General features: G+C 41.6%; 1 protein-coding gene across 1 annotated transcript in view; it reads left to right on the top strand.

Annotated features, from left to right (window-relative positions):
* The first annotated feature begins 5,388 nt into the window (after positions 1 to 5,388).
* Positions 5,389 to 26,131, top strand: part of Col12a1 (collagen type XII alpha 1 chain) — a 112,684-nt gene continuing 91,941 nt past the window's right edge. Inside the window, exons 1-11 of the mRNA XM_051140003.1 lie at positions 5,389 to 5,813; positions 8,689 to 8,795; positions 15,457 to 15,573; positions 16,873 to 17,016; positions 17,831 to 17,890; positions 19,620 to 19,883; positions 20,045 to 20,209; positions 20,952 to 21,125; positions 22,870 to 23,160; positions 23,572 to 24,174; positions 25,825 to 26,097. Coding sequence (XP_050995960.1) covers positions 8,723 to 8,795; positions 15,457 to 15,573; positions 16,873 to 17,016; positions 17,831 to 17,890; positions 19,620 to 19,883; positions 20,045 to 20,209; positions 20,952 to 21,125; positions 22,870 to 23,160; positions 23,572 to 24,174; positions 25,825 to 26,097 — 2,164 coding nt within the window. The 5' untranslated portion in view covers positions 5,389 to 5,813; positions 8,689 to 8,722. The remainder of the gene's footprint in view (positions 5,814 to 8,688; positions 8,796 to 15,456; positions 15,574 to 16,872; positions 17,017 to 17,830; positions 17,891 to 19,619; positions 19,884 to 20,044; positions 20,210 to 20,951; positions 21,126 to 22,869; positions 23,161 to 23,571; positions 24,175 to 25,824; positions 26,098 to 26,131) is intronic.

The raw sequence follows: 26,131 nt of genomic DNA, 5'->3' as shown, positions 1-26,131 counted from the left end.
ACAGAGTCTTTTCATACTAGTGGTTACATTATAGACACTTATGACACACCTAGATTTTCCTGGAAACCTGTGTTTTCTATTTATACTCTCATTTATTTTGCTTTCTTTACATGCCTACTTTCTAGCACAATGTTTTTTTTTGTTTTTTGTTTTTTTTTTTTAAAGATGTCATATAATCTTCTCAGTGATGGCTATGATAGGAAAGATCAAATGCAAGTTGTTAGGAGCTGTTTAATGGAATAAATGGCTTGCTGGGGAAAACACATATCTAAGAGTGATGTCATCCATGAGGGTTCCGTGATCCTTTGCTTCCTTGGGACCTGCTATTTCCATAGATTATCTAGCTCAAAGCATGGTTTCAAGTAGAGCAGTGTATAAATGATGTTACAAGTGAAGACCAGCAGCCAAGGAATTTCTGGAGGCAATGACGCAAACTTCCTATTGCTGTGAGGAGACACTAGGGCCAAGACAACTTATAAAAGAAAACAAGAGGATGAGTTCACAACCATTATGACAGGAAGTATGGCAGAGGGCAGAGAGGGGGCGCTCTGGGTCTGTTGTGGGCTTTTGAAACCTCAAAACCCACCCCAGTAATGCACCAACAAATGACACCTCCTAATCTTTCCCAAAGCAGGTTGGCCAATTAGGGACCAAACATTCAAATATATGAGCCTATGGGTCCGTTCTCATTCAAACCACCAAAGACCTTTTGCAATTCTTAATTAGTTTCTCTAGCATAAGATTTATTTCAAAACAATGTATACCCACCCCTTTCTCTTGTCATTTGTTTGAGGGGAAGTTGAGACACTGAGGACTGAGCTGATTTATTTATTTATTTATTTATTTATTTATTTATTTATTTATTTATTTGGTGTCCTTTATCTTCTATCCTACATACTTTCCCAAGTTAGTTTTTGCTTTGGTTCTTCAGCTTTCAGTTACACAATCTCTAGCGGTTTCCTAAAATTTTACAAATTCTCTGCTCACTGTTAATATAGACACATTTTGTACAAAGCGTGCTTGCTTTGCTTTCGTCTTAAACATGGTAATATGGAGATCTCCCAGAGCGCCTTAGAGAATTCTGAGTAGAGAAACATTTGTGAATGAATGCTCTGGGTAAGTGAGGAAATTGAGCCTGATCAGGGAATTAGTTATGTTTTCCACCAGAGGGCGCATGTTACCATAGCCTAAGGATGATTTCACAGTATGTCTACTTTAGAGACTTGTGTATCAGTGACCCATATATTTGACAGTGTGCATTAGTGATGGTAAAATTACACTAGGAAATATTAGAAAATCGAACTTCTGTCTAGTTACATGTAACTTCACACAGAAGCCCCAGCTGAGAGCAAAGATCAAATTTGTGTTTGTGTTTTTCAGACAGGGTTTCTCTGTGTAGCCCTGGCTGTTCTGGAACTCACTCAGTAGACTAGACTGGCCTCGAACTTGCAGAGCTTTATCTGCCTCCCAAGTGTGCTGAGATTAAAGTTGTGTGCCACTACCACCTGGCAAGATAAAATCTTAAAACACGAGTTCCTGTGATTTCAGTTTCTACAAATCTAAAAATGTATGTCAGCATGCACATATTGACTGGAGACACACAGTAGTAGCCTGTTTAGAAGTTATGCCCCTTAGGCTATTTAGACAGCTATGAACGAACGGATTCTATGCTCCCTGTGTTGGTAAGAGAGATGGTATTGACTAACAGGGAAGAAGTGGCAGAGGGCTTCATTTTTTATTTGTAGGTGAATTTATTTCCTCTTACCTTATACATTTTGCCCAAAGAAGTCAAAACTAACTTACATTTCCATCAGTCTGTAACTTATAATGAGCCTGAATAGTCAGTTCATCCAAACAAAGGTTTGCATGTGGATGCTATTGTTTAGAAACTTTATAATCTTCTGTGCAACCCATCCTTTAAGAGAGGGCTGCTGTCTATGGGGCCCAGTTACTCAGGAGACTTGAATGGCGCACGTGAGGCCCAGCTGCTATTTGACAGAGTTTAAAGAATGGCCTTGTCTTTGCAATTGGCTGGCCAGAGCTTGACTTTGATAGTGTCATGGTTTGAATAAGAATGGCCACCATAGGCTCATTTGAATGCTTGGTCACCAGGGAGTGTCACTATTTGAAAGGATTAGAAGGATTAGCAGAGCTGGGTGGTGGTGCTGGCCTTTCATCCCAGCTCTTGAGAGGCAGAGGCAGGCAAATCTCTGTGAGTTCGAGGCTAGCCTGGTCTACAGAGCTAGTTCCAGGACAGCCAGGGCTATGCAAAGAAACCCTGTCTCAAAACAAACAAACAAAAGGGTTAGGACACGTGGCCTAAGGTGTTTTTTCCCACAGCTGTAGAACAAAGACTAAGACAGATGGTACACAGATGGTGCTGATTAATTGCATATTGAGCTGCCCAGAGGCACAGGAACTGTTCAGACATCTTTTCCACTTCTCCTAGTCAGGCTGCCTGTTGGGGCCTGAGAACCAGGAGGAGGAACACTAAAGTCTCTCTCTATACATTTGTCTCCGGGCCTTACAGCCCTTTGCTGGACCCACACAGAGTCCCCAGCATCAGTCAGCCCGGGTTTCTCCTTTCTTCTCTGACAGGCCGTCAGTCAGAATGTGCAGTGGAGTAGAAGCTGTTTATGCTATCTCCAGGGTCCTTAGTTAAGTTGATTTCATGCACTTTTAATTTTCTAGAAGTTAATGTTGGTGCTATGTCTTGGCTTCATCCTGAAATGGATCTTTCCAGGATGTTTATTTTTTCAAAGACTGTCCAGAGCCTCACAGCTTTGGGGCAGAATTTTCTATACGGAGTGACATAAGGAACTCCAATCCCCTTTCTTCCAGCCCTCCTTGAATTATCAGTCCTAAGAGTCAGGTGGGTGAATGACAGATTCCCTCCCCAACTCCGATGGCTCCCAGCTCTCAAAATTCCATCCACATCCATAATTTTGCCTTCCCAACTCACACTTCTCATTGACCACTAGGTTGCGCTGTGTGACAAGAAATTTTAAGATCTTGAACCTCTGGGAACCCAGGACTCGAAGGGAGAAGAGGTGGGAGCAGAAGAGAGGGAGAGATAAAGAGGGGAGGATGATCCCGGGATGTGAGGGTGAGACCCACAGGAAGCAACTAGACTGAATAAACAAAGCCAGCTGTGGTTCAGTCAGTTAAACAAAACAAAACAAACAAACCAACCTAACGGATTCCAAAGGGAGTTATGAACTACATGCACCATTGAAAGGCACCGGGTAGGTAAGGGTTCATCCACATTTGTAAACTGTTTGGCCCCAGGAGTCCAAACAATTCAGACTTCAAGCCAGGGGAAGTATTTGAACTGCTACGTGGCCCTTTGAAATAAGCGAGCTTGGATTAATCCCTGACTGTCTACTCTCCCAGCAAGTCGTGTCCCCCTTTCTTCTCTGAGAGCCCTGGAATTTGGCACAGGGATTGAGCTGTTGGTTTGCTTCACCTACTTTTCTTGCAGCAATTATTTCCCCGCCTTCCAGGCTAAGAATGAGTAGAACAAAAAAGAGCTGCTCTGGGCTGGAGAGGGCGTGTGTGTGTGTGTGTGTGTGTGTGTGTGTGTGTGTGTGTGTGTGTGTCCAGAAGCTTTCCCCACTCAGTCACAGGCTGCAGACTGAGCAAGAGGAAGCAGGGGCAGACACCCTTCACTCCTGCAGCTTTCCTTTCTAGACAGGGAGTGCCTGCCAGGTGTGTTGTGGTGTGTGTGTGTGGGTGTGTGGGTGTGTGTGTGTTCTATGGTGACTGTAGGCTTTCACCTGCACTGTTTAGCCCCAGTGGGAGTGCTAGCCCTAGGGACTTCTCTGCTCTGCTGTTTTGTTGCCACTTTCTCTCAAGTGTCTGGGGACCATTTTGGACCCTGTCCCCTTACACGTGTTTGCTTGGCTGAAGACCAGGTTTGGAAGCTGAGGTCCCTGCAGGCCTGAAGAGGCCTTCACTGCTCCTTGGCGTGGGCTCTGAGTACCCCAATGGTGCGAGCCACCAGCTGTGTGGCATCCTCTAGGCAAGCTCACGTGCTTGGGGGGGGTCTAGACAGACAGCAGATCTGTGGAGACTGAAGGAAAAGCCTGCACACTCTGTGGGCGCTTTGTGCAAGTTGCCCAGTGGCCTTCGAGTGGGCCCCGCGTGCTCCAAGAATGTGCAGAGGTGGTCATTCTCATTTTTCCCGTATCTTTTCTTCCTCTCTTGCTCTTGTTAGCTCGGGCCAGAGGGAGCCTGTGTGGGGGCAAGGCACAAGACACAAGAGGATCGGAAAGAGAGTGCAGGAAGCTTCTGTCATTCTCAACACTAAGACGTCTAGAGGAGGGATGGTCAAATCTGCAGAGGTGAGACCAAGCAGGAAAGAAGGCGTGGCAACTTCTGCTTCTGTGGGGCGGCTAACTCCAGGGTCCAAGGCTCTCTTGCCTGTTCCCAGTACCCACTAGCCCAACCTTGGTGAGGCAACTTCTGGGCTTCAAGAGTTTGAAAGGCGTGGGGCGACTTCTGAGCTCACAAACGCATGTAAGAAGAATCCGTCTTCGGGCGCTTTTCGGATACCGCCCTGTGATTTCTGGGTGCTTCCTCTTATGTGTCTTGTACAATTTGGCAACCTCAAGTGCCAGACTCCCGCTGCGGCCAAGGGGTGGAATGCCGAGAATAGGGGAGCTGTAGAAAAAGGCTATGTGCTGGCGGAGTGTCTAGCCCCTATTTAGCCTTCTCAGTAGAGCGCGCGCGTGTGCGTGTCCGCGAGCACTCCCGAGCTCCTCTTCGTCCTTTTCACCTCTAGGAATTTTAAGGGCAGAGCTGTCAGTCTGAAGCCCCAACTTGGGCCAGGTTTGACTTTCAAACTGGCAAGAAATTTCTATGGTGAAAAAACACGTTCTTAAATGGCCTGTTGGGATGACTCCCGCCCCCCCCCCCCCAGGTTCCAATATCTTTCCCCTTTCTACCTCCAGACCCCAGCTCTATTCTGACAAACCAGGCCTGGGAAAGCCATCCCATCCCTGAGCCGGCGGCTGTCCGAGTTTTCATTCGCGGCTTGGAGACTGGGAAAGACAGAGGCCCGCCGCGTGCACAGACAGTTAGTTAATGGAAACCCTGTAAATCGGTTTTAAGTGCACCCAGGACAGAGGGGGAGGAAGGTAGAGGTGGGGACGATAGTGAATGGGATGGCATAGAGTGAGGGACAAGGGGATACCCATCCCGCTGTTCTGAAACTAACATCCGCTTTCCTCTTCTCCATTGTTCTTAACTTAGAAAAACTGAAGAAACTCGTCGTGATGGGGAAACCCGAGCCCCCTAGCCCGCCCCAAGCGGAGGAGTCCGCGGCCTCCCTTGGCAGTGAACCCGGCTGCGGCTGTCCCCCTCTCTCCCTCCCTCCTCCCCGCCCCCGGAGGGGCATTGCTACTACGGCGATCGCCACCTCACGCTGAAGGAATGCTCGAAGTATGCACACGTTCCCAAAAGTAGACCTCCTTCACCGCCGAAGAGCATACATCACCCGTGGCAGCCTTCCACCTTCTCAGGCGTTTCGTAACCGAGTAAACTGAGAGCCGGGAACAGCCCTCTATTAAGTAGCCCGCGGTGCGGAGCCTCTTCCCAGTCGGCGAAGGCGGCCGCCGCAGACCCGTCTGCCAGCAGCTGCAGTCAGTTCCCCTGCCTCCGCTCCTTGCTCCAGGCGCGGCTCCTCGGTGCTCCCGCCGCCCTTCCCACCCCCGCGGCCGCCAGGTGCTCCCAAGCGCAGCGCTCTCCCGGGCTCGAGGGGGTACCACGCGCCGGCTGCTGGACGCCCACTCCCTCTGTCACCGCCGGCTCAGGTCAGTCTAGCTTTTGCGGCACCCCGTACCTCCTACACCCCAACCCCTCGGCTTTCCCCAAAGAAAATGGGAAAGTCACTTCTTGCTTGCACCTTAATCCTGAACAAGCAGAATGCCCGGCAGGGGCCGGTTAGCTTTGGAAAGCGATTGATTTGTGTGCCTGAGATACTCAGATCTGCGGCAGAGGGAACTTTGCAATATCTTTAAAGTTTTGGAGGGCGAAGGAAATGTGCCTTGTTCGCGCGCAAAGTACGTCTCAATGCACCCATCCAGGGGGACGTCCTCTATAGACGTTGTCGCTTTCAGTGAAGTGCATGGGCTGTGTAGGTCGCTCTTTATTATCTGGTGGCTTTGTCAGGGATGCCAACTTGCAGCGGGGGGGGGGGGGGGCACAAGGCGTTGCAGGAAAACGAAATAAAGTTTTGCATGCTCGGTGCAGAATTCTGTGGAGGGCCAGTAGAAAGCGCTCCGGCGTGGTGAGGCTGGGCGCGAGTGCCTTCTCCAGACGATCCAGGGTTGCTGCCCTGGCTTTATCCTCCAATGCTTTCAAAGGTTGGTGGATTAGCCTGGCTTTCACTACTTCTGAGGCATCCTCTTGGATTTGTCTTGAATGCATTGGGATTACGTTCTTAGCCAGGGTCAGTCAGTGGGACCTGGAGGTAAGGCTTCTCCTCCAGTCTTTGAATGTAGTAGACATCAGAGTGTGTGGAGACACCTTCCCTTGACCAGTTCGGATATCTCTGGCATATGCCCTCCACCTTCCCCCAACTCTACGGTTGGAGCCTTCTAAGGAACACTGGGGAAGGATGGGGCAAAAGAGATGAGACTGAGCTCAACCTTGGCTACCTAAGGTAAAGACTGCAGTTATAGAGGAGGTAGGTGACGCCTGGAATCAAGATGGGCCCATGAAGCATATTTGTGCCTGTGAGTGCGTTTGAAAAAAACTTAACTTGAAGGAGTTAAAGAGTTGGCCTCTTCCAGTAAGGGGTGGGGGAGGGGCGAGTTGCCCGAAAGGGATCAGTTCCCATAGCGCCCCCACACCGGGCAGCTGATTCATTTTCATTCATGAGGGGGAAGTGAGGGAAATCCTGCTGCCACGTAGGGGCGGCCTCTCTCAGACATCTATGTCTGAGAATGCTCAATGGAGTGTTGCTAAGCACTCCGATAAATGTTTTGGCTAAGAAGGAGAGAGAAGCTTTTCTTTAAAAACGTATACGCACGGAGTTCTTGGCTGGCTGAGAAGGCTGAGTTATTCATCACATTACCCCAAAGAGAGATGATTCATTCTTGATGCTGAGTCAGGCAGCCGGTAGGTGGCGCACTAGACCAAGATAAGCGCGCTTCTGAGACTCAAGGTTTTGTTCAGTTTATTTAACACCCCCCAAAACTGCACACCGGTTTTTGTGGGTAGGTTTCCATCTTTTAACTTTTCGTGAGCACAGCTGCATTCCAAATTATTATAGCAACGTTATGGGGCCGAGCGATGATAACAATAAGTCTTTATTTTTATTTTTTATTTTTTTAAATTTTAACTACTGCAGGAAAGGGTTAGAAATGTTGTTAATTACGGCGAGGTGCGGGGAGAGAAGACATTACGAAAATCCCTTAGATCTCTGAGATACGCCAAAATTTTAATCTTGGCTTCATAAAAAGGAGCCCTGGGCAATTTGGCTTGCCTGTTCATCAGACATGTAAAATGCAATTTGCACTCCGATGAGGAGGAAAGCTGCCCTAACTAACCCTGTGCCAATGGTTTGGAAAAGCATGGCTGGAGACTGTCAGTTTCTTTTCTCAAGGAGAGCCCAACCTTTGGCTTATCTGTGGATTCCCAAGCACCAGTGCTCCTCCCTCTCTCATTTGTCCCGAGGCCTGTGGTGTTGCCTTGCAGCAATGCATGCACCTCTGAATCCTCTTGTCCTGTTTGTGTGTTTGGCTAAAAGCACCTTCTCAGTCTAGATCCTTGCTGGCAACTCTTGTTTCTATATCGGATCTGAGGGCAGTCCATCCCGCTCATTAAACTGTGCGTTGGGAAACTACAAAAGATGAGTAGGGCTCTTTGCCATTAAGGAGTTAAATCTAGTTCCCAAACCAGGAGAAAGTAAGAACCTGTCACCCCCTGGAGCTTGTATTAATTCTAATCTTCCAGCATTAAGAACTAGTTAAAGACAAAGATGAATTATTGAAGTTTTTAAAATTCAAGAACTGGAAAATAGACGAGGGTATTTCGTTTCTGTCTACTGTTTCGCCTCTTTTGAGTATGTGTTTTAGAGTCGGTTCCCCCTCATCTTCGGTAAAGGGTTTATCAGATGTGAAAACGACATGGTTATCAGAAGAACTGGGTTCCAGTTGGGCTTTCCACAATCCCTATATAACTTTAAAGACTTGCATACTTTTAGTCAGGACAAACAGAAGAAAATAGAATAGAAGAAGCTTATTACTCTTTTCAAATTTCTTTGAGACCACTAAGCACGGTGATCTAAAGCATACAGCAGTTAGGAAAATCAGCCAAATGAAATTCCCAGCTGGAAGAGACACTTGGTTGAGTCAGGGATAAAATGACCTCTAAATTATCCATCTGCTTGGCAGGATGAAGTCATGTGCCGTCTGGCCAGGCCTTCTGCAGGCTACTAAGCAGAAGCAGCACCCGGGAGGAGAGTAGCCTCTTAGAACTAGAATTCCTTACCTGTGCCCCAATTAAACCTATTGGAGGAGCTTGGCTTTCATGGCTCCACAATAGATCCATTATGTGCTAGACGGAGCTCTGTTGTTTTAAAGGCAGATGTGGCTGCGTTCTGGACCACGTTTGGGCTGCAGTCTAACCTTGTCTCTGGCCTGTTCAGGCTGGGTTCTGACGAGTCACTGCTTCCTCCTGCAGATCCCTTCATGAGGCTGTGAATTGAGGCCCAGCCATGCAGACCAGGCTTCCCCGAGCGCTGGCCGCCCTGGGCGTGGCTCTACTCCTGTCTTCCATTGAGGCAGAAGGTAAAATGCTTACTTCCCCCACGGCAGGCAAGTGAGACTGCCGAATTTCAAGAGAGGAAAAAAAGACTCTCATCTCCTGCTCCTGTTGCTTGCTCTATTTTCTCTGCACTTCTCCGGTGGGTGGTTTCTCTTCTTCAGAGAAACGCCCAACTTCTGAGGTGTGTCCTTTTCCGAACTCTCTGCTTCCCCTATTCCGTACAGTGCGGTGTGCTCTCCTCGCGCTTGTCTCTGCAGTGTGCTGTCCACACTGCCACCTACACTGCCGCCTTCCCTGAGGAGCAGTTCTGTGGATAGGGCAGCAGCTGCGTCCAGTTCTACCAGGAGGATGCCGGAGGTTGGGTACCCGGAACCTCAGAACATGGACGTTCTCATAGGATCTGCAGCTCATCGGGACTGTGACCTTGGTGACAACATGAAATAAAAGACTCCAACACTGCTAGCCCCGCGCGTCTGGTTTTCCTTTCCTTTCTTTTTGAGCAGGTTAAGGGAGGCCAACTGGCTAGGCCAAACCTTCAAGCAAAGGAGCAGACCTTCAAACTACTCTTGGCTTGGGGAAGTGGGCTGGTGGGGCAATGAGTAACAAGCAGAAACCGACCCCTAGCGGGTGCTCACTCAACCTAGGGACTCTACTGTAGGTGTTTGGTTCCAAGATCTCTAAAGCACACATCCCAGAGCAGTCCAGCTCAGTGGGGTTGGCTTGGGGCCAGGGTTTCCAGCCTGGAGTCCTGCTGGGAGCCAGGCACCCCCTTGGGCGTGCTCTTGCCCTTGCTTGGCTCAGAGAGACCTGGCCACATCTGACCTCAGCGCCTTGGCACTAGGTGGCCAGGCATATTTCAACGCTCCAAAGCGGCTCCTTGTACCCTGGCCTCTAGAAAGGTTTTGTTAGACTTTTAACCTAATTTTGTTCAGTTTGGTGCACTTGCTGCTTTAATATCTCGGTATTTATTGAACAAGCCACTTTCATGTAATAATTACACCGGCTCTTTCAATTGGCAAACTAATCATTCTGCAAGATAAATGGGTTAATCTTAAAAAGTTTTTTCTTTTTTGAAATTCCAGAGTAGAGTGGACTGCTTGCAGAGGGGTAGGTATCTAGGGCTGTTCCCTGACAATCTGAGGTGTTTTTATTTTTTGTTTTTTTAATGTTTTCCTTCAAAACTGCAGGTACAGATAATTACTGTTAGAAAATCAGAGCGTCTCCAGATGTCCAGCACATTTAAGATCCACAGATGCCTGCTGGCCTGGCTGACTTGGGTAGTAAACCTACAGGCTCCTCCAGCCTCCCGAAGGAGGATTCTAACGAGGTGGCCTTTCAGTAATCCTGACTGTGTCGTCAGTTAGGAAGGAATTTTATTTGAGAAACTTCTGGAAGCACTACTAAAGATATTTTTAGATAAGTCACTGAAGTAGCCTGTTTATTGCTCATTAAGAAAATAGTTCTTTGAAAAATCAGAGTTTTGAGAGTTCTTAAGTATAGGGTTAGGCTGGCGATTATGCTAAGTGGAAACCATCAATTCTGAGCTAGTAATGACTGGCCAGCAGCAAAATACAGTTAAAAAGGGTGTTATACTATTTGCCTTTCTGATTAATTCATATTTTATCATTTAACTTTGTATTAATTTCCATATGGTGTAGTTTTTTGTTTTATTTCTTCTTTCTTTCTTAGACTCTTGTCTCCTCCTCCCTTAGGCCACTATATTTTAATAAGATTCATTTTTGGATTGTTTTGTAGTTTGGTAATGTCAAACAGAAATACGAGTCACAAATGTAAGCCATACATATAACTTAAATATTTATTTATAGTCATAAATAAAAGGGAACAAAAACATTGATTTTAATGAAAGGTTTTAAACATACTATTTTTGTTTCAACATGTAATTGATAGAAAAGCCATCAGTGAGCGCCTCTGCATTTCTGCTCTAAGATTTGGAAGCCACACATATGTGCTTCACACATTTCATTTGGTACTGGCCACGCTTCAAGTGCTTGAGAGCCACGTGTGGCTGTTAGCTCCTGGTTGGGCAGCTCAGCTCTGGTGCTAACTACTAACTAAGTGGCCCCAAGAGCCTGTGAAGGGCTAACAAAATTGGTGGCCAAAGTCTTTCTGGAGACACTGGCCTAGAAAGTAGAATTTTCTTTTCCTCTCGGAAATCTTTTTGTTGGGGCATTTCAAAGTTTCAGCTTGCCCCTCTGTTTGGAGTCTCCTGCTGAGGTAGGGCAGGTTCCTTGGCTTTCTTTTGTGTGACTCATATGTTCTTATAGTCCTATGGTTCCCGCATACATTTAATTTGCTTTCTTTTTTTTTACGTACTAGAAATGCAGTTGTTAATATTAATTTAAATTGTTTTGAAATTTATATTTTTGCCTCTTAAAAACCATAATGAAATTTCCACATTGCTCTTCTGTTTGTAAGATGAGTTATATTTCTATGCGAGGTTACTGTATCCTATAGAAATAGAGGCAGAGGTGACTTTTTGGGGGCCTTAACTGGATGTTAAATAGACTAGCAAACTTTTTAAAATGTGCATATATATTTTTATTTCATTTTTTACATATACATTTATATTATTACTCATATATACCATAGATTACCAAACGTTAAGCTTTGCTAGTACTCTGTATGACCCAAATTGTGTTAGTTTGGTTTATTTATCATATGTTAATAAGTTTTTTAAAGACGTTAACTTCGCATTAAACAGTGAATGGTCACTGTTCTTTGAGAATTGGGCACCTTTCTCATTAATCCAGAATTTGAGATGGACATAAATTTTGTGAAATACAGAGTTTTAATTTTTCTAAGTTTTACTTATAGTTTATGACATATAATAAACAATTATTATCAGTTCATCAGTGATTTTAATCCATGCCTTTAATTGCCCTGTGTGTAGACTAAGGAACTAATATTAAATATATTTCTTGAAACAAATCATTATAACCAGAGAACTATTCTGATAGTTTTACTTTTCAGATGAGGAAGTAGGAGTTCCTCAATTGATATTTTAATGCAGCTTTTACATTTTTTGTCTATAACTTATATGCATCAGCTCATCTATTCACTCACCCGTTGATCCACCTACCATCCATTCATCTATCTACCCATCCACCCATCCATCCATGCATCCATCCATCCATCCACCTATCCACCCATCCATCCATCCACCCATCCATCCACCCATCCATCCGCCCATGCATCCATCCATCCATCCATCCACCCATCCATCCATCTATCCACCCATCCATCCACCCATCCATCCATCCATCCATCCATCCATGTGTTTATTTCTGCCATGGTTAATTATTGAATATAGACTCTTGTTGGGTACTTAAATTGGAAAGGAGTTATTTTTCTTTAAATCAAGACAGACACACTAGTTTTTAAAATGTTTGAGAAAGTGTGTGAATATGTTAAATTCTGTTTCTATCTGCATCAGTAGTACAGTGGTGAATATAGCTGCTTTTCAAGCTGTATCTATATTTGAGTTGCAGATGTCAGCATGCTACATATATATATTACTGAACAGATGGCATTTCTTCTCATAGTGGCTTTTCAGAGAATAGAAAAATATGTGTATACATATTACCATTAACAGTAGTATAGATGTTGAATCTTAAAATTTTTGACTGAAATATTTCTTCTATTTAATCTAATGTGGCAAAAACTGTAGAGAAAACAATATAAAATTGTTGCTATCTATGAGTTGTGCTGATTTCTCTTGATTTCATTAGTAAAACACGGCTTACGGGGCCTCTAGTTAGGCTATTATGAAGACAAAAGGAAATAACAAGTAAAAGGTTTAAATGTCTACATGTTATAGACATAGAAGACATTTTAAAGACATTTTACACAGTATGGCCGTTCCTCCTATGTCCTATGTTCTACAGTTTTCGTCACAGAAATTTCATCAGAATTCTACTCTCATATCACAGTATTTTGATAACAAAAGCATTATGTTTAAGTATAAAATTAAATGCCAGTTATAAATACTTAAACTTTTATTTCTCTATGATGAGTACCCAGGTTTCATGAATTGGACTGTTATTACAATTTTAATTGTTTCCCTAGGCTTGGTTATGGTGGCTTGCATTTCCAACCCATATGTAGCTAGTTAGTGTTTGCACTATGGCAGCACCAGCATTATTTTATGAAACACCTAGACTCTGTGACAGTGTAATGGTGGTTGTGAATCATTTTAATGTAAATTTTTCTCCAAATCAGTAAAACACATATTTGTGTTGATTTAAATTGATACGGGTCATACCCTCACACCTACTTCATTATTGTTATTTTTTTTCACAAGAGATCGCAAACTATCTAAATGAAATGACAACCTTGAAATGTTGTATATCTGGTGAAATTAACCAGAAGAACACAAACAGCAGAGTAGGTTCTACTTTTCACACACTGGTGGCCACTTTTCCTACTTGCAAATCCCATGTACCACATCCGAGTTTCCCTAAGCACCTTGCAATCCTCTAAAATGTTCAAGACTTTTCCCCCCCCGCAGTCACTTTTTCAGTCTATCTGGAATCCTGGTCACTTGGATATCAACAAGGTGGGCCGCTGCTGACCTCCAGCAGTTTTAACCTAATGGCCGCCGCTTCAGGTCAATTTCCTCCAAGGTTGGTGGTACTATTTTCCCATGTACTGATTTTTTTTTTTTAAAAGCTGCTCAGGCCGGTTGTGTCTGCCTTTGCATTAAATTTGTCCTGAGCCATTGCTATCAGAATGATATTTTATAATGATATTCTTAGTACCCCATCGTCCTATTAACATCTGTTGCATGCTTGTTACATATACTAAGTGATGAATTTAGCTAAACGTTGCAATATGGCTACAGACAGAAGAATGCCGACTGATTAAACTGCGCATGTAGATTAATAGTTCTAATCTCACTGCCTGTGTATGGACAGTAAGATAGTAATGTTCATTCTTCTGCTAGTGTATCCAAAGAAAATAAGGCCAACTCCTACAGATGGAAGTGGCAAGTTATTAAAGCAGATGTTTGCCTGATTAGTTTTGTTTCCTTAAAAAAAATGTGCTATGAGTGTTAAAGACAGCTCTAATCCCTGTCCAACCATCTCAGAGCTATTACTGCATTTCAATTGACTTTCATAAAATTCTAAGTGGGGAGCCGGGTGTGGTGGCGCACGCCTTTAATCCCAGCACTCGGGAGGCAGAGGCAGGCGGATCGGTGTGAGTTCGAGGCCAGCCTGGTCTACAAAGTGAGTCTAAGATGGCCACGGCTACACAGAGAAACCCTGTCTTGAAAAACCAAAAAAAAAAAAAAAAACCAACCAACCAACCAAACAAACAAACAAAACAAAACAAAACAAAAATTTCTAAGTGGGGATGGTAACCTCTTAAAAGAGCGGTGAACCTTCTCACTGTCAGGGAGTAATACCCGTCGACTGAGACATTTAGAGAAGAATATGGCGGAAAACCATCGACAGTGCAACTTGCTTCAAAGCACCGACCATGCACTGACAGTGAGTCAGTACAATGCTGCACGAGATGGCATGAGCACTGCATAGAGAATATCATTATAAAATATCTCAGGAATGTCTTTGTGTAATGGCAATTGTACATGGAGGCTTTTGTTCATTGTGGGGAACTAAAAATCGAGTCAACATTTCCTTGACATGTGCATGAGGCTGTACGGTTTTGTATGTACTTCCTTTTTCTGTACTTCTCAGTTATTTCTGTCATTGATTTCGCCAAATTTTTTTTTTATGCACAGTCATGTCTCCCAAAGCTGACCTTTCTTCACTATTTCCTTCAAGTTCTGTAAATAATTGCCCATAAATATGCATCGATGTTGTCTTTTCATAATTAACCATTGTTGTGTAAAGGGCCATTCTGACATTTTAACTTAAAATGCCACTTGTAGTATGGACAAGGGCAATGATCATGTTGGTTTACACCTTGGGAACACAGCAGTTTGGTGTAAACAGGCAGAATATCAGTTTTATAAACATCTCTAGTACTGTATATACTCATGAGTTATTAACCATTTGCCTATATTCAATATGAATATACATTTAAATGTATATTTCCTTGTGAGACACATTTTTTATGATTTCTTTTCTATTCAAATCCATTTTTAAAGCTTCTGCCACAGATTGAGATATATCAAACAACAATAACAAAGAAACAATGCAGAGATTGAACCCAAACCACCACCAATGATTTTCTTTCCACATTATAAAAATGTATGATGTCACTGTTCTCAATTAACGCCTATGGTTGTAAGCAGGTTGTGATTTGGCATGCCTGTTCAAAATGCACTCAGCATGTATTGAATTTCCTTAATTGTTATGTGAATCGTTTGCACATGTGGTTATTTTATGTGATTTCATTGTTCTTGTATCCGAACATGTTTCTATACTACTTGACTTTGCTGGTCATTCCAGAATGACCTAGCAACTCAAGTATCAAGTGTTCCGTGCTGTCCTTTGTGGTTTGTGCCCCTTTCTGATGTTTTGTCATATCTTGTCAGCATTGTAGTTTTATTCTGATCCAACAAGATATCTTTTATATTTGTTGGAAACAAATTTATGCAAAGACAACTTTAGTAAGCTTTGCTCACACAGTTTTTCATTAATCATATTAACCATTTTCTGATGTTGGGAAGTGCAACTAACTTCAACCCTCTCTTTGCAGTTGACCCACCTTCCGACTTGAATTTTAAAATTATAGATGAAAATACTGTTCATATGTCCTGGGAGAGACCAGCTGACCCGATTGTGGGCTACAGAATAACAGTGGTCTCTACAACAGGTGAGTTTCAAGATGCAAAGGTTTTACTATAGAGACAATGAGATCATATGTCTGTTTGCTTAACATCACATTTAATCACAAAGATGGCAAGCATGATCAAGCCAGAGCATTTGGTGTCACCAGGCATTTGGTGGACTCAGGGCTATAGAGTCCAATCCCAATACTTAAAGTAAACAAGGCAAAGTGATACTATTGTGTCATCTGCAGTGTTAACCATGTTGCCCAAGTCTGGAGAACCAATGTCTAATAACAGGTGGGAGAGGCACCGTTTGCACTGGTTAAGTGATAAGTCTTCTTTGGTTGGCAGTGGGCATGGGTATTGCCAATATTGCTAGTCACTAGGGCTGTGCTTATTTATCTCTTGCCTTTTAGAACACCCGTCGTTTAAAACGCGTTCTTATAAGGGAGCTTTTAAAAAAGACACTATGGACAAAGAACTGAAGGAGTGAAAATTTCACCTTTTCCTATTTCATCTGCTCTAAAGAATATTCTAAAACATACCAACTATGGTCCACGAGGCTTCTAGATACTGTGAATATTGGTGTTCAGTGTTCAAAATGAGCATCACAAAGCTGCGGGCTAATATATCCCCCGTGTCCTCATGTCCTACAAAGCGGTGCTTATTGTACATGGCTCCCATAGAAACCAGGAGCCTTTCTCAGACTCTTGCTAAATATGGCACCCTTCTTAATTATGCTTTGTGAAACACATTTAAGATAATTGAAGTATTAACAGGCATGCAGTCCCTAGGAGCTATCATATTTTCCAATTGAATTGAGAGTTGAAAGAATCTAGAGGGCTGCCATATGCATATAAATACTCAGCATATGATACCTGGAGACATGTGCTACCCAGTTCAGTCAGTTCAGAGGACGATTGGTACTGATTCGAGTGTGGCCTACATTCGCTTTTTCTATCTGTTCTCTTCCTATTTAAAAATCTAAAGTTGAATTGCTTTCTGAGTCATATCTTATTCATCAATTTTTTATTATTTTCTGTTGTCGTAAAATGATGATATATTTTTGGTCTAATATTCTGACATAACCTTGATTTAGAAGAATTTCCGGAGTTTAAAAGGTTTTGAGTGTGACTGTCAGAGAAAGGCAATGCCATTGCGTATGTTGGTTTTCCAGAAAGGCAAGGCCTTATTTTTGGAAGACAGTTAAAACAATGCTTGGGTGTCTGGAAGAAGCATATGGTAAAAGTTTCAGTTTTGGGGAACATTTAGGTATTTTTTTGTAACATCTTAGTCTTGGGAAGGTTTTTGTTGGATTCATAGTTTTCTTTTTGTGTTTCCAGATGATCACACTAAAGAATTTACCCTCGCTGCTGGTAGCACTGAAACTCTGTTATCAGATCTTATGACTGAAACACAGTATGTGGTGACTATAACTTCCTATGATGAAGTGGAAGAAAGTGTGCCAGTTATTGGCCAGCTAACAAGTAAGAGCACATACGCACTTAAGTACTTTAATTTTTTTTCTGTCATTTTTTTAAATTTTGAAATAATTTTTGTACATTTTATGTTAAAATATTATTATATCACTTTCTTCCTTCCCTTTCATCCCTTCACCTCAACAAAGTCCCCTTACTCCAACTACTTCTGTGTCCCCCCTACTTTCAAACTGATAGCCTAGTCTCATTGATTATTACTGTTACACAGATATATATGTATATGTATTTTTGCAGACAATTTTCCAACTTCATATTAAATCACCTACTATATAGGTAACATATCAGTACCACTTCCTATATTCTTGTTATTAGTGGTTACAAACAATTCATTCATGCTTTTTAACCCTGGTCTCTGGAGGTAGCAGAAATATTCTGAATGTAAATTATTTAAAACATCAAAAACTTCAAGCAATAATGCAAGGTTTTTTGAAATATCTCTAATATTTCATTAAAACAAATTATTTCTAAGGAAATAATTTTTGGCCGTTTGACCACGCATTTGAAACACAATATTAAGGAACAATGTATTTTGTTTTAATGTATAACACACACACACACACACACACACACACACACATGCACACACATACACACAAACACACACACAAACACATGCACACACACAAACACACACACAAGCACACACACAAACACATATGCATGCATGCACACACACCCACACTTCAGTTTTAAGTATTAATGATAGGAGTATATATTTAAAACATATACTTAAGAGCATATATATTTCATGATAAAAATATTTGTGGTAGTTTCTTTTGTTAATGATGGGCTTTTGGTTCAGTTCAAACAGGTGGACCAATAAAGCCAGGGGAGAAGAAACCTGGAAAAATAGAGATACAAAGTGAGTTTCTCTCTACATTTTTGCTTGGATTTGTAGAATTCACAGATGCACTGTAGTAGATATTCTATTTATAGACAAAACTAGATCATCTTTCATAAATTAGTAGCTATAGTCTTTCCTTAGGAGTATAGTTAGAGGAGAGAAAGATGTAACCAAATACGCACAGACCTTGAGTTCTAACCCTCTGGTCAATATTTTTTCCTAAGACAAATTGGTAGCAACAGATGATATGGACTCATGGGAGAAGACTGAGACAGTCTTAGCGCTTGAAGTAACAACTCTATGGAATAAACTTTAAGTCTACTTGAACACTGATCTCATCTCTGCCATATTTCTGTCACCTTGGCTGATGATATCAGCTTTCCCAATCCTTCTAGTTTCTGCAGCCCATCTCTAAGAAATTGGTGACTATGTACCCAGATGAAAAGCACCTTTATTTAGTCTCAGCTTTGAGGCTGTTAGTCTCCTTTTTGTCTGACACCGCTTCGTGTGGCTTGCTAGGGTGAGCTCCTAAGGAGTTTCTTGGACTTCTGATTTTTGCCACTTTGTAAGTTGGATTTATGACCCAGACTGATCATAAAAACATTATAAACACTAAGGCCTCTTTCTCTGGGAAATTTTCCTCTAGATCACTGTTTATCATTCCTCAGATGTCCAATAATCTAACATGAAGTTTCTTGTATGCAGTTACATTAATGTTTTCTCTAAACTATCAATATTTATTCTAAATCAAAATACTCTGCCAGATATGATTTTTAATAGACTAAAATTGCCCCATTAAACAGCATACAAAAATTATTTAAGCATGCGACTTGAAATTGTCTTGCAGAATTTTCCAGAACCTTTTCCTGCTTCTCGCTGCCAAATACTTCTTTTTTTATTATCTACCAACTAACTTCAAGGACAAAAACATCTTCAGAAATCCACTAAATGTTGCTTTGCAAATACAAATCTTCATGAAAACTAACTTGCCTCCTTGGCTACAGAAGAAGGAAAGATAATGTGTGGTTATAAAAGAGCATGGCTTTTTACTCCCTTAAGGATAGCATATGGGAATTTAGACTTTTGAGTTAACAACATTTCTTCCTCTTTTTGTTTAGTAACAGAGACTTTAGTTATCAAATTTAAGTACATAAATGACGAAGACAAGATATTTTGGTTACTTTGCCCGACTGTATGCATAGAATATGTCAACTATAAACAGATGTTTATATTGGAAAATATGACAGACTATTAAAACATTTGCTCTTCTTTTCAACTCAGACACTTCTGCTTGAAGAGCACAGATTGTATTTATCTGTGATAGATAAGGCTGGAGAAGACTCTGTTGACATTTCTTTTGTGTTCTCCCAGATGTGTTATGTCATCTTCATTTGGGGAAGAGTAAACATATGGTTTAGAAATGCAAGTGTCAGTGTGTGTGCTTGGACTATGTTCTCCTGGGCAGCATATCCCACGTCTTGTTATTTCTCTGCACAGAATATCTTAAATAGCAATATAAAGGCATCCAATCCCATTAATGAATCTTGATAAATGCACTAAAAATGCTTCAGTGTCCTTATAAGATTTTATATTCTTTGACGTGTATAGATGGAAAATAATAGGTCAAATACATTCAAAGGAATAGCATAGCATGGTTCAGGAACATGTTTGCATTGTTATCCCTTGGGTTTTTTTTTTTTAAACATGAACTGATTCAATCATTCAAAATATGTCAACTGTGTTTCAGAGTGCTCTGTCAGTGCCTGGACAGACTTAGTGTTTCTTGTGGATGGCTCCTGGAGTGTGGGAAGAAATAACTTCAAGTACATTTTAGACTTCATTGCTGCCCTTGTGTCTGCATTTGACATTGGGGAGGAGAAGACAAGGGTTGGAGTTGTTCAGTACAGCTCGGATACCAGGACTGAATTTAACTTAAATCAGTATTACCGAAGAGAAGATCTGCTTGCTGCAATTAAAAAAATACCATACAAAGGTGGCAACACAATGACAGGTATGTTTTAGAGATTATATTCTTGTTTAAAATGAATCTGTATTTCAAAAAGAAATTCAAAAATGGTTATATAGTAGTACCTTTGTGCTTAATTTCTTAGTCTGGAACTTTGGCAAATGAGTGCGTAGAGTAAATGGACATATTTCTTTTTTTTTTTTCAGGGGATGCCATTGATTACTTAGTTAAAAACACTTTCACTGAATCTGCTGGCTCAAGAGCTGGATTTCCTAAAGTGGCAATTATTATCACGGATGGCAAATCTCAGGACGAAGTGGAAATTTCAGCACGGGAGCTTCGGAATATCGGAGTTGAGGTTTTCTCTCTGGGTAGGTTAAGTCTGACCAGCCATTTTCCTTCTAGATCTCCTTCAGTACACCCAATGCTTACAAAGAGAAATGAAGGATACTGTCAAAAGTGCTTACTGCATTTTATAGGATAGTATGATGCCAAGCTGTCCTTGAGTAAAAATTCTGCTTATCTGTTTCCTCATAAAACTCTCTTAGCATATGGATTAAGTGCCAGCTCTCTACTTTTCAAACAAGCATCTGCCAGTGTTTCTAATAAAGATCCTCCTTGTATTATCATTAAGTGGATTTTATGCATTACATAATACTTGAAATATTCACAGGTCTCCAGCTCATTCAGCACTTAGTAATAAAAAAAAAATTATCTTTACAGATGACAGAGACAAGTGATGACATAGTTAGAATGGGGGCTCTTCTATTGACCATTTGTTTTTCTCTTTGGATGGTCACTTTTTGTGAGATTACAAAATGCTTTGTCACTGAACATTTGTTTATCATGTATCTATCTATCTATCTTTCTATCATCTATCTATTTGAGACAAGGTCTCACTATATGGGTCTGGCTGACCTTAAACTCACAGAAGTCTTCAGGCCTTTGCCTCCCAAGTGCTAGGATTAAAGGCATATGCCAAAGTAACTCTGGATTTTGACTGAAAAAGGGTTAAAATATCTTCAGTGTTTAGAAGATTGAGAAAATTGCAAGGAGCTTCTTGGAGCAGATACGTTTTCCACTCTGATGTATCCCCACCCTTTTGTTTTCAAGGCATTAAAGCTGCAGATGCAAAAGAACTCAAACAAATTGCATCCACACCTTCCTTGAACCATGTTTTCAATGTGGCCAACTTTGACGCGATTGTAGACATTCAAAATGAGATCATCTCCCAGGTGTGTTCAGGAGTTGATGAGCAACTTGGTGAACTGGTTAGTGGAGAAGAAGGTGAGTGCTTGTTTCTTGAGAGGTACATAGTTTCTAGAAGCTTCTGACAGTGGTTCCTGCCTCATAGGTATTTTATAATAGACACATCTTAATCACACCTTACAGTCATCATCCAGTTTTTGAACTCAATATTGTTAATATCTTGATATTATTTTCTCCCTCCCAGTAGAAGATTTGACAAGATATTTATTTTTCTGTGAAGTTCTTGAACATTTTTGAAGGGGCAAGTTTTGATTGGATTTATGTTATGTAATATTTTTAATTTAATTAAAAAATTAAAATATGATTACATAATTTCCTCCTTCTCTTTCCTTTCTCCAAACCATCTCATGTTCCTTCTTGCTTCCCTTAAGATTCATGGATTATTTTGGTTTGTTATTGCTCCATTTATGTTTGAGTGCATGTGTGTAAATGCATAAATGTATAAATACAACCTGATGAATCTGTTCAGTATTACTTGTATGAATATGATTTCAAGGATCTACTTGACATTGGGTAAACAATTAGGGGGCTCCCCTGTGGAAAAAACTATTTCTCTCACTCATCATTCCTTAGTTGTCTGTAGTTCTTTGTCTAAGGGTGGGACCTCATGAGATTCCCCTCCTTTGTGTATATTGTCTATCCATAATCAGGCTTTTCTGGTATTTGCTTTAATTGCTTTATGCTGAGACTTTAACATTGGCTGCTGGAGTCAGGTTGCATACACTTATTTTAGCATTTTAGAACATAAATGTGACAACATTGTTTCTGTCAGCTGCCTAAGGACAAGGACTTCCTATCATCATGTGCTCCCTAATCCGCTCAAAGCTTAGGAATCTTTCAGAGATCGGTCACTTTGACACTCCCACACGTGGGAAGTTTTTCCATTTCTATCTGCCATTACTTCTAAGAACATGGAATAGAGAAGAAACATCTCAAAAAAATATTTTACAAGTATCGGTTTGAACGCTGAAAGCCCTAATATTTTCCCATGATTGTTTTCATGCCACTCTGGGAGCTGAAAAGTGGTTATGTATAACTTTCATGTGGTTCCATCTTCCATCATATTTTGATAACTTCTTTGACTTTTTTTTTTTTTTTAAACTTCTTCCAGGACTTCTCAGTGCTTCATAGCCTCCAAATCTTTTCTGTTTCTTTACCGTCTAATGGCTAACCTCCCCACCCCCACTCTGTATTGTCATGAAGTCTATATACCTACTTTCACTTTACTTGGATTATCTCTCTCTACTCTGAACAGGTTGAGGTGTGGTTTTGCATGTGCCAAGATCAGGCGAGGTTTTTGTTGTGCCACTGTTTGAGCCTTCCTGCACAGGTAGCCATGACCACATTACAGCTGTGTCTTTCCTTCTTCAGGGCCTGTATTGAGTAAATCACCAGTGTAATCAATAGCTAGTAAACATCTATACTGGGACATGAAAATAAAGACAATGAATGAAGTATCACATTCAAAATGAAAATTTTGGTTTCAGAGAAAGACGAAACATTAAATCTACTTTCATTAGTTTATTTAAAAAATTCTTCCCCCACCAAACTTTTCAGTGTACTAATTAAAATCCTGACAGTACGACTTGTTTGTTTGTTCATATAGATGGAATTAGGGAGGAAGGGTATCTCTCAGCACTTTCTGATATAGCCATTGTCAATTTGAGTGAGAAGAATTGAAGTCCCAAATGTAATGCCTAATAGAGTTGCACTTAATTATTATTCACCGCATGATTACTATTATTATTATTATTTTTTCCAGTCATCGAGCCTCCCTCAAATCTGGTTGTCACAGAACTCTCATCAAAATACATTAGGCTGAGCTGGCATCCATCTCCCAGTGCTGTGACTGGCTATAAGGTCCTCCTTACACCAATGGTCGCAGGGAGCCGACATCACGCTTTGAGTGTGGGGCCTCAGACGACCACGCTCAATGTTCGTGACCTCTCAGCTGACACAGAGTACCAGATCAGCGTTTTTGCCATGAAGGGACTGACATCTAGTGAGCCTATTTCCGTAATGGAAAAGACTCAGCCCATGAAAGTTCAAGTGGGTAAGTTAGCCATTTTACTGCTGGGGTTGGAACACGATACTATGGTCTACTAGGTCAGGGCTCATTGTAAAGACAGTACTTGCAGTAGTTTTATTTTCCATTATTTTTTCCCCGTGGGGTCTTTCTGAAACTGGCCCAGACTGGCTGTCTAGCAAGCCCTAGGATCTGCCTGTCCCCATAACCCAGCTCTGCACTGCAGGTGCATTTGGTTCTTAGGTGGGTTTTGTCTAACCAAACTCAGGCCATCAGCCGTGCCCAGGAAGCACTGTACCCACCCAGCTGCCTTTCCAACTCTGTAGCAGTTCTTGAAAAAAAAAAAAGTACACGTACAAAGAAAGTGAGATCTCTATATATAAATTTTATTACATTTGATTTGTTTCTGTTTAATGGAGTTTTTCTTTCTCTTCACAGAATGTTCACGTGGTGTGGATATAAAAGCTGATATCGTGTTCTTGGTTGATGGCTCCTATAGCATCGGGATTGCAAACTTTGTTAAAGTTAGAGCCTTTTTGGAAGTTCTTGCAAAAAGCTTTGAGATTTCACCAAACAGGGTGCAGATAAGTCTTGTCCAGTACAGCAGAGACCCTCACACCGAGTTCACACTGAAGGAATTTAACAGAGTTGAAGATATAATCAAAGCAATAAACACCTTCCCCTACAGAGGAGGATCCACAAACACAGGGAAAGCAATGACTTATGTCAGAGAGAAAATATTTGTGCCCAACAAAGGGTCGAGAAGCAACGTACCGAAGGTGATGATTCTCATTACGGATGGGAAGTCGTCAGATGCTTTCAGGGACCCTGCTATAAAACTCAGGAACTCGGATGTGGAGATCTTTGCAGTTGGTGTGAAGGATGCTGTGCGCTCAGAACTGGAAGCTATTGCCTCTCCTCCTGCTGAGACCCATGTGTTCACAGTGGAGGATTTTGATGCCTTTCAAAGGATATCGTTCGAACTCACACAGTCTATCTGTCTTAGAATTGAGCAAGAGTTGGCAGCCATAAAGAAGAAAGGTGAGTAGAACTCTGTATTCTAAATTCGTGGGTAGGGTTCTTCTTTGATTTATTGGGTACCCGGAAACGTCTCACTGCTACTGAAAACCATCAAACATAGTGTACTGGGTCTGACAGATAATTTTCACATGTGTCATTTTATGCATACCATTTAATTATTAGTGAAAAAATTAGTGGAAAAAAATCCCAAGTAAGATTTCCTCTTCGAAGAAGTCTGGGACCCAGCTTCATTGTTCTTTTGTCATAGCCAATTAAACAACTACTTACTTAATTTCTACTGTGTAGATACCGATCTGGGTCCTTTGAACACAAAACAACTAAAGCAGTCTCGGACCTTTGGATCCTTTTTGTGTATTCTCTTTTCTTGTTTGTTTTTGGGTACACTTCATATCTGGAGTTCCCCATTCTTTCTTCCTGATTTGTCTAAATTCTTCTTTCCAGTGTTTAGTTAACAATATCCCTCTGTTTTCTAAACCCTTCTTAAGTTTTCTAGTATATGTCACTTTTACACATTTGGCTTCTTTTTTGTTAATAACTTTATACTTTCATATCTCTCCTATTTGTATTTGCCCCCCCCCACAAGGAAATGTGCATTAAGGATTTCCTCTTCTTATGATGAGTTTAATGCATACTTACTTTAACAAGTATACTTTTAAAAACATTTTTGTATATGTATATGTGTCTGTGTGTATGCATATGTGTGCCCACACATTTATGTATGTGTGATGATGGGCAAGCACATGCCATATGTGTGTGTGTGTGTGGGAGGTAAGAGGCCTTTGGGTCTGCCCTAGACTGACACCTTGTTTGAGACAGTCTTTGGTTCTCTCTGATGTGATCTCAGTCTGAGTTCTCTTGTCTTCGAGCCCCTCTTCTTTCTGTTGAAGCACTGGGGTTTCAGAGGGACCCCACTGCATCCAGCTATGGATTTGGGGGAGTCAAGTCAGTTCCTCATACTTGCATGACAAATGGTACCCCCACTGAGGCACCTTCCAGTTATTATAATTCCTTATTTTTTACTTTGAAATATTTGTCTGCCTGTCACTAACGTAAAATTGTTATGGTTCATTTAAAATCTGCTACTGTCTAAATATACACTTGTGGGAGGAATATTCTATTAATGCTTTGTCTTGAGAAGCTCAGCATTCAAGCTCATTTTAATTAATTACTTCTTTTATGTACTCTAATCACTGTTGTCGGTAATCAGGGAAAGTGATCAGGACTTCCCTTTAAACAGGAGGCCTTCTCCCCTTATTTGGCCATGTCCCCTTGATGGGGAGGCCCAATGGCACTCGGAGGAAGAATAGCAGACTACCAAGAAGAAACTTGATACCCTAGCATCATATTCAAGGGGAGGAGGTCCCCATCAGTCACAGTCATAGGGAAGGGGAATGGGCTGAAAGTGGGCGGGAGGGAGGAATGGGAGGATGCACAGGATGGGATAGCAATTGAGATGTAATATGAATGATTTTTTTTTTCAATTAAAAAAAAAAAAAAAAGGAGGCCTTCTCTCGGAGGCCACCTTCATTGGTCTCCATAACTCTGCCACTGAATGAGTATCAACCGTTTCCGAAGCACCGAGTCAAGAGGTCGGATTTTATTCCATAAATTTAAAGTACTAAACTACTCCTTTTTTTTCCTTTTAAACAGCATATGTGCCACCAAAAGACTTGCGCTTCTCTCAGATAACTGCTAATAGCTTCAAAGCTGAATGGTCTCCTGCTGGAGAAAATGTTTTTTCATATCACGTCACCTACAAGGATGCTGGCGGGGATGAGGAGGTCACAGTGGTGGAGCCAGCCTCGAGCACCAATGCTGTTCTCAGCAACTTGAAGCCGGAGACCCTGTACTTGGTAAATGTGACTGCGGAGTATGAAGGTGGCTTCAGTGTCCCCTTGGCTGGAGAGGAGACCACAGCTGAAGGTACAGAGGGGCTTCTCTCAGCTTAAAAAAAAAA

This window comes from Acomys russatus, chromosome 32, assembly GCF_903995435.1.
Source record: "Acomys russatus chromosome 32, mAcoRus1.1, whole genome shotgun sequence".
Lineage (NCBI taxonomy): Eukaryota > Metazoa > Chordata > Mammalia > Rodentia > Muridae > Acomys > Acomys russatus.
Note: the sequence above shows the minus strand (reverse complement) of the source record. Positions and strands in the feature narration are given on the sequence as shown.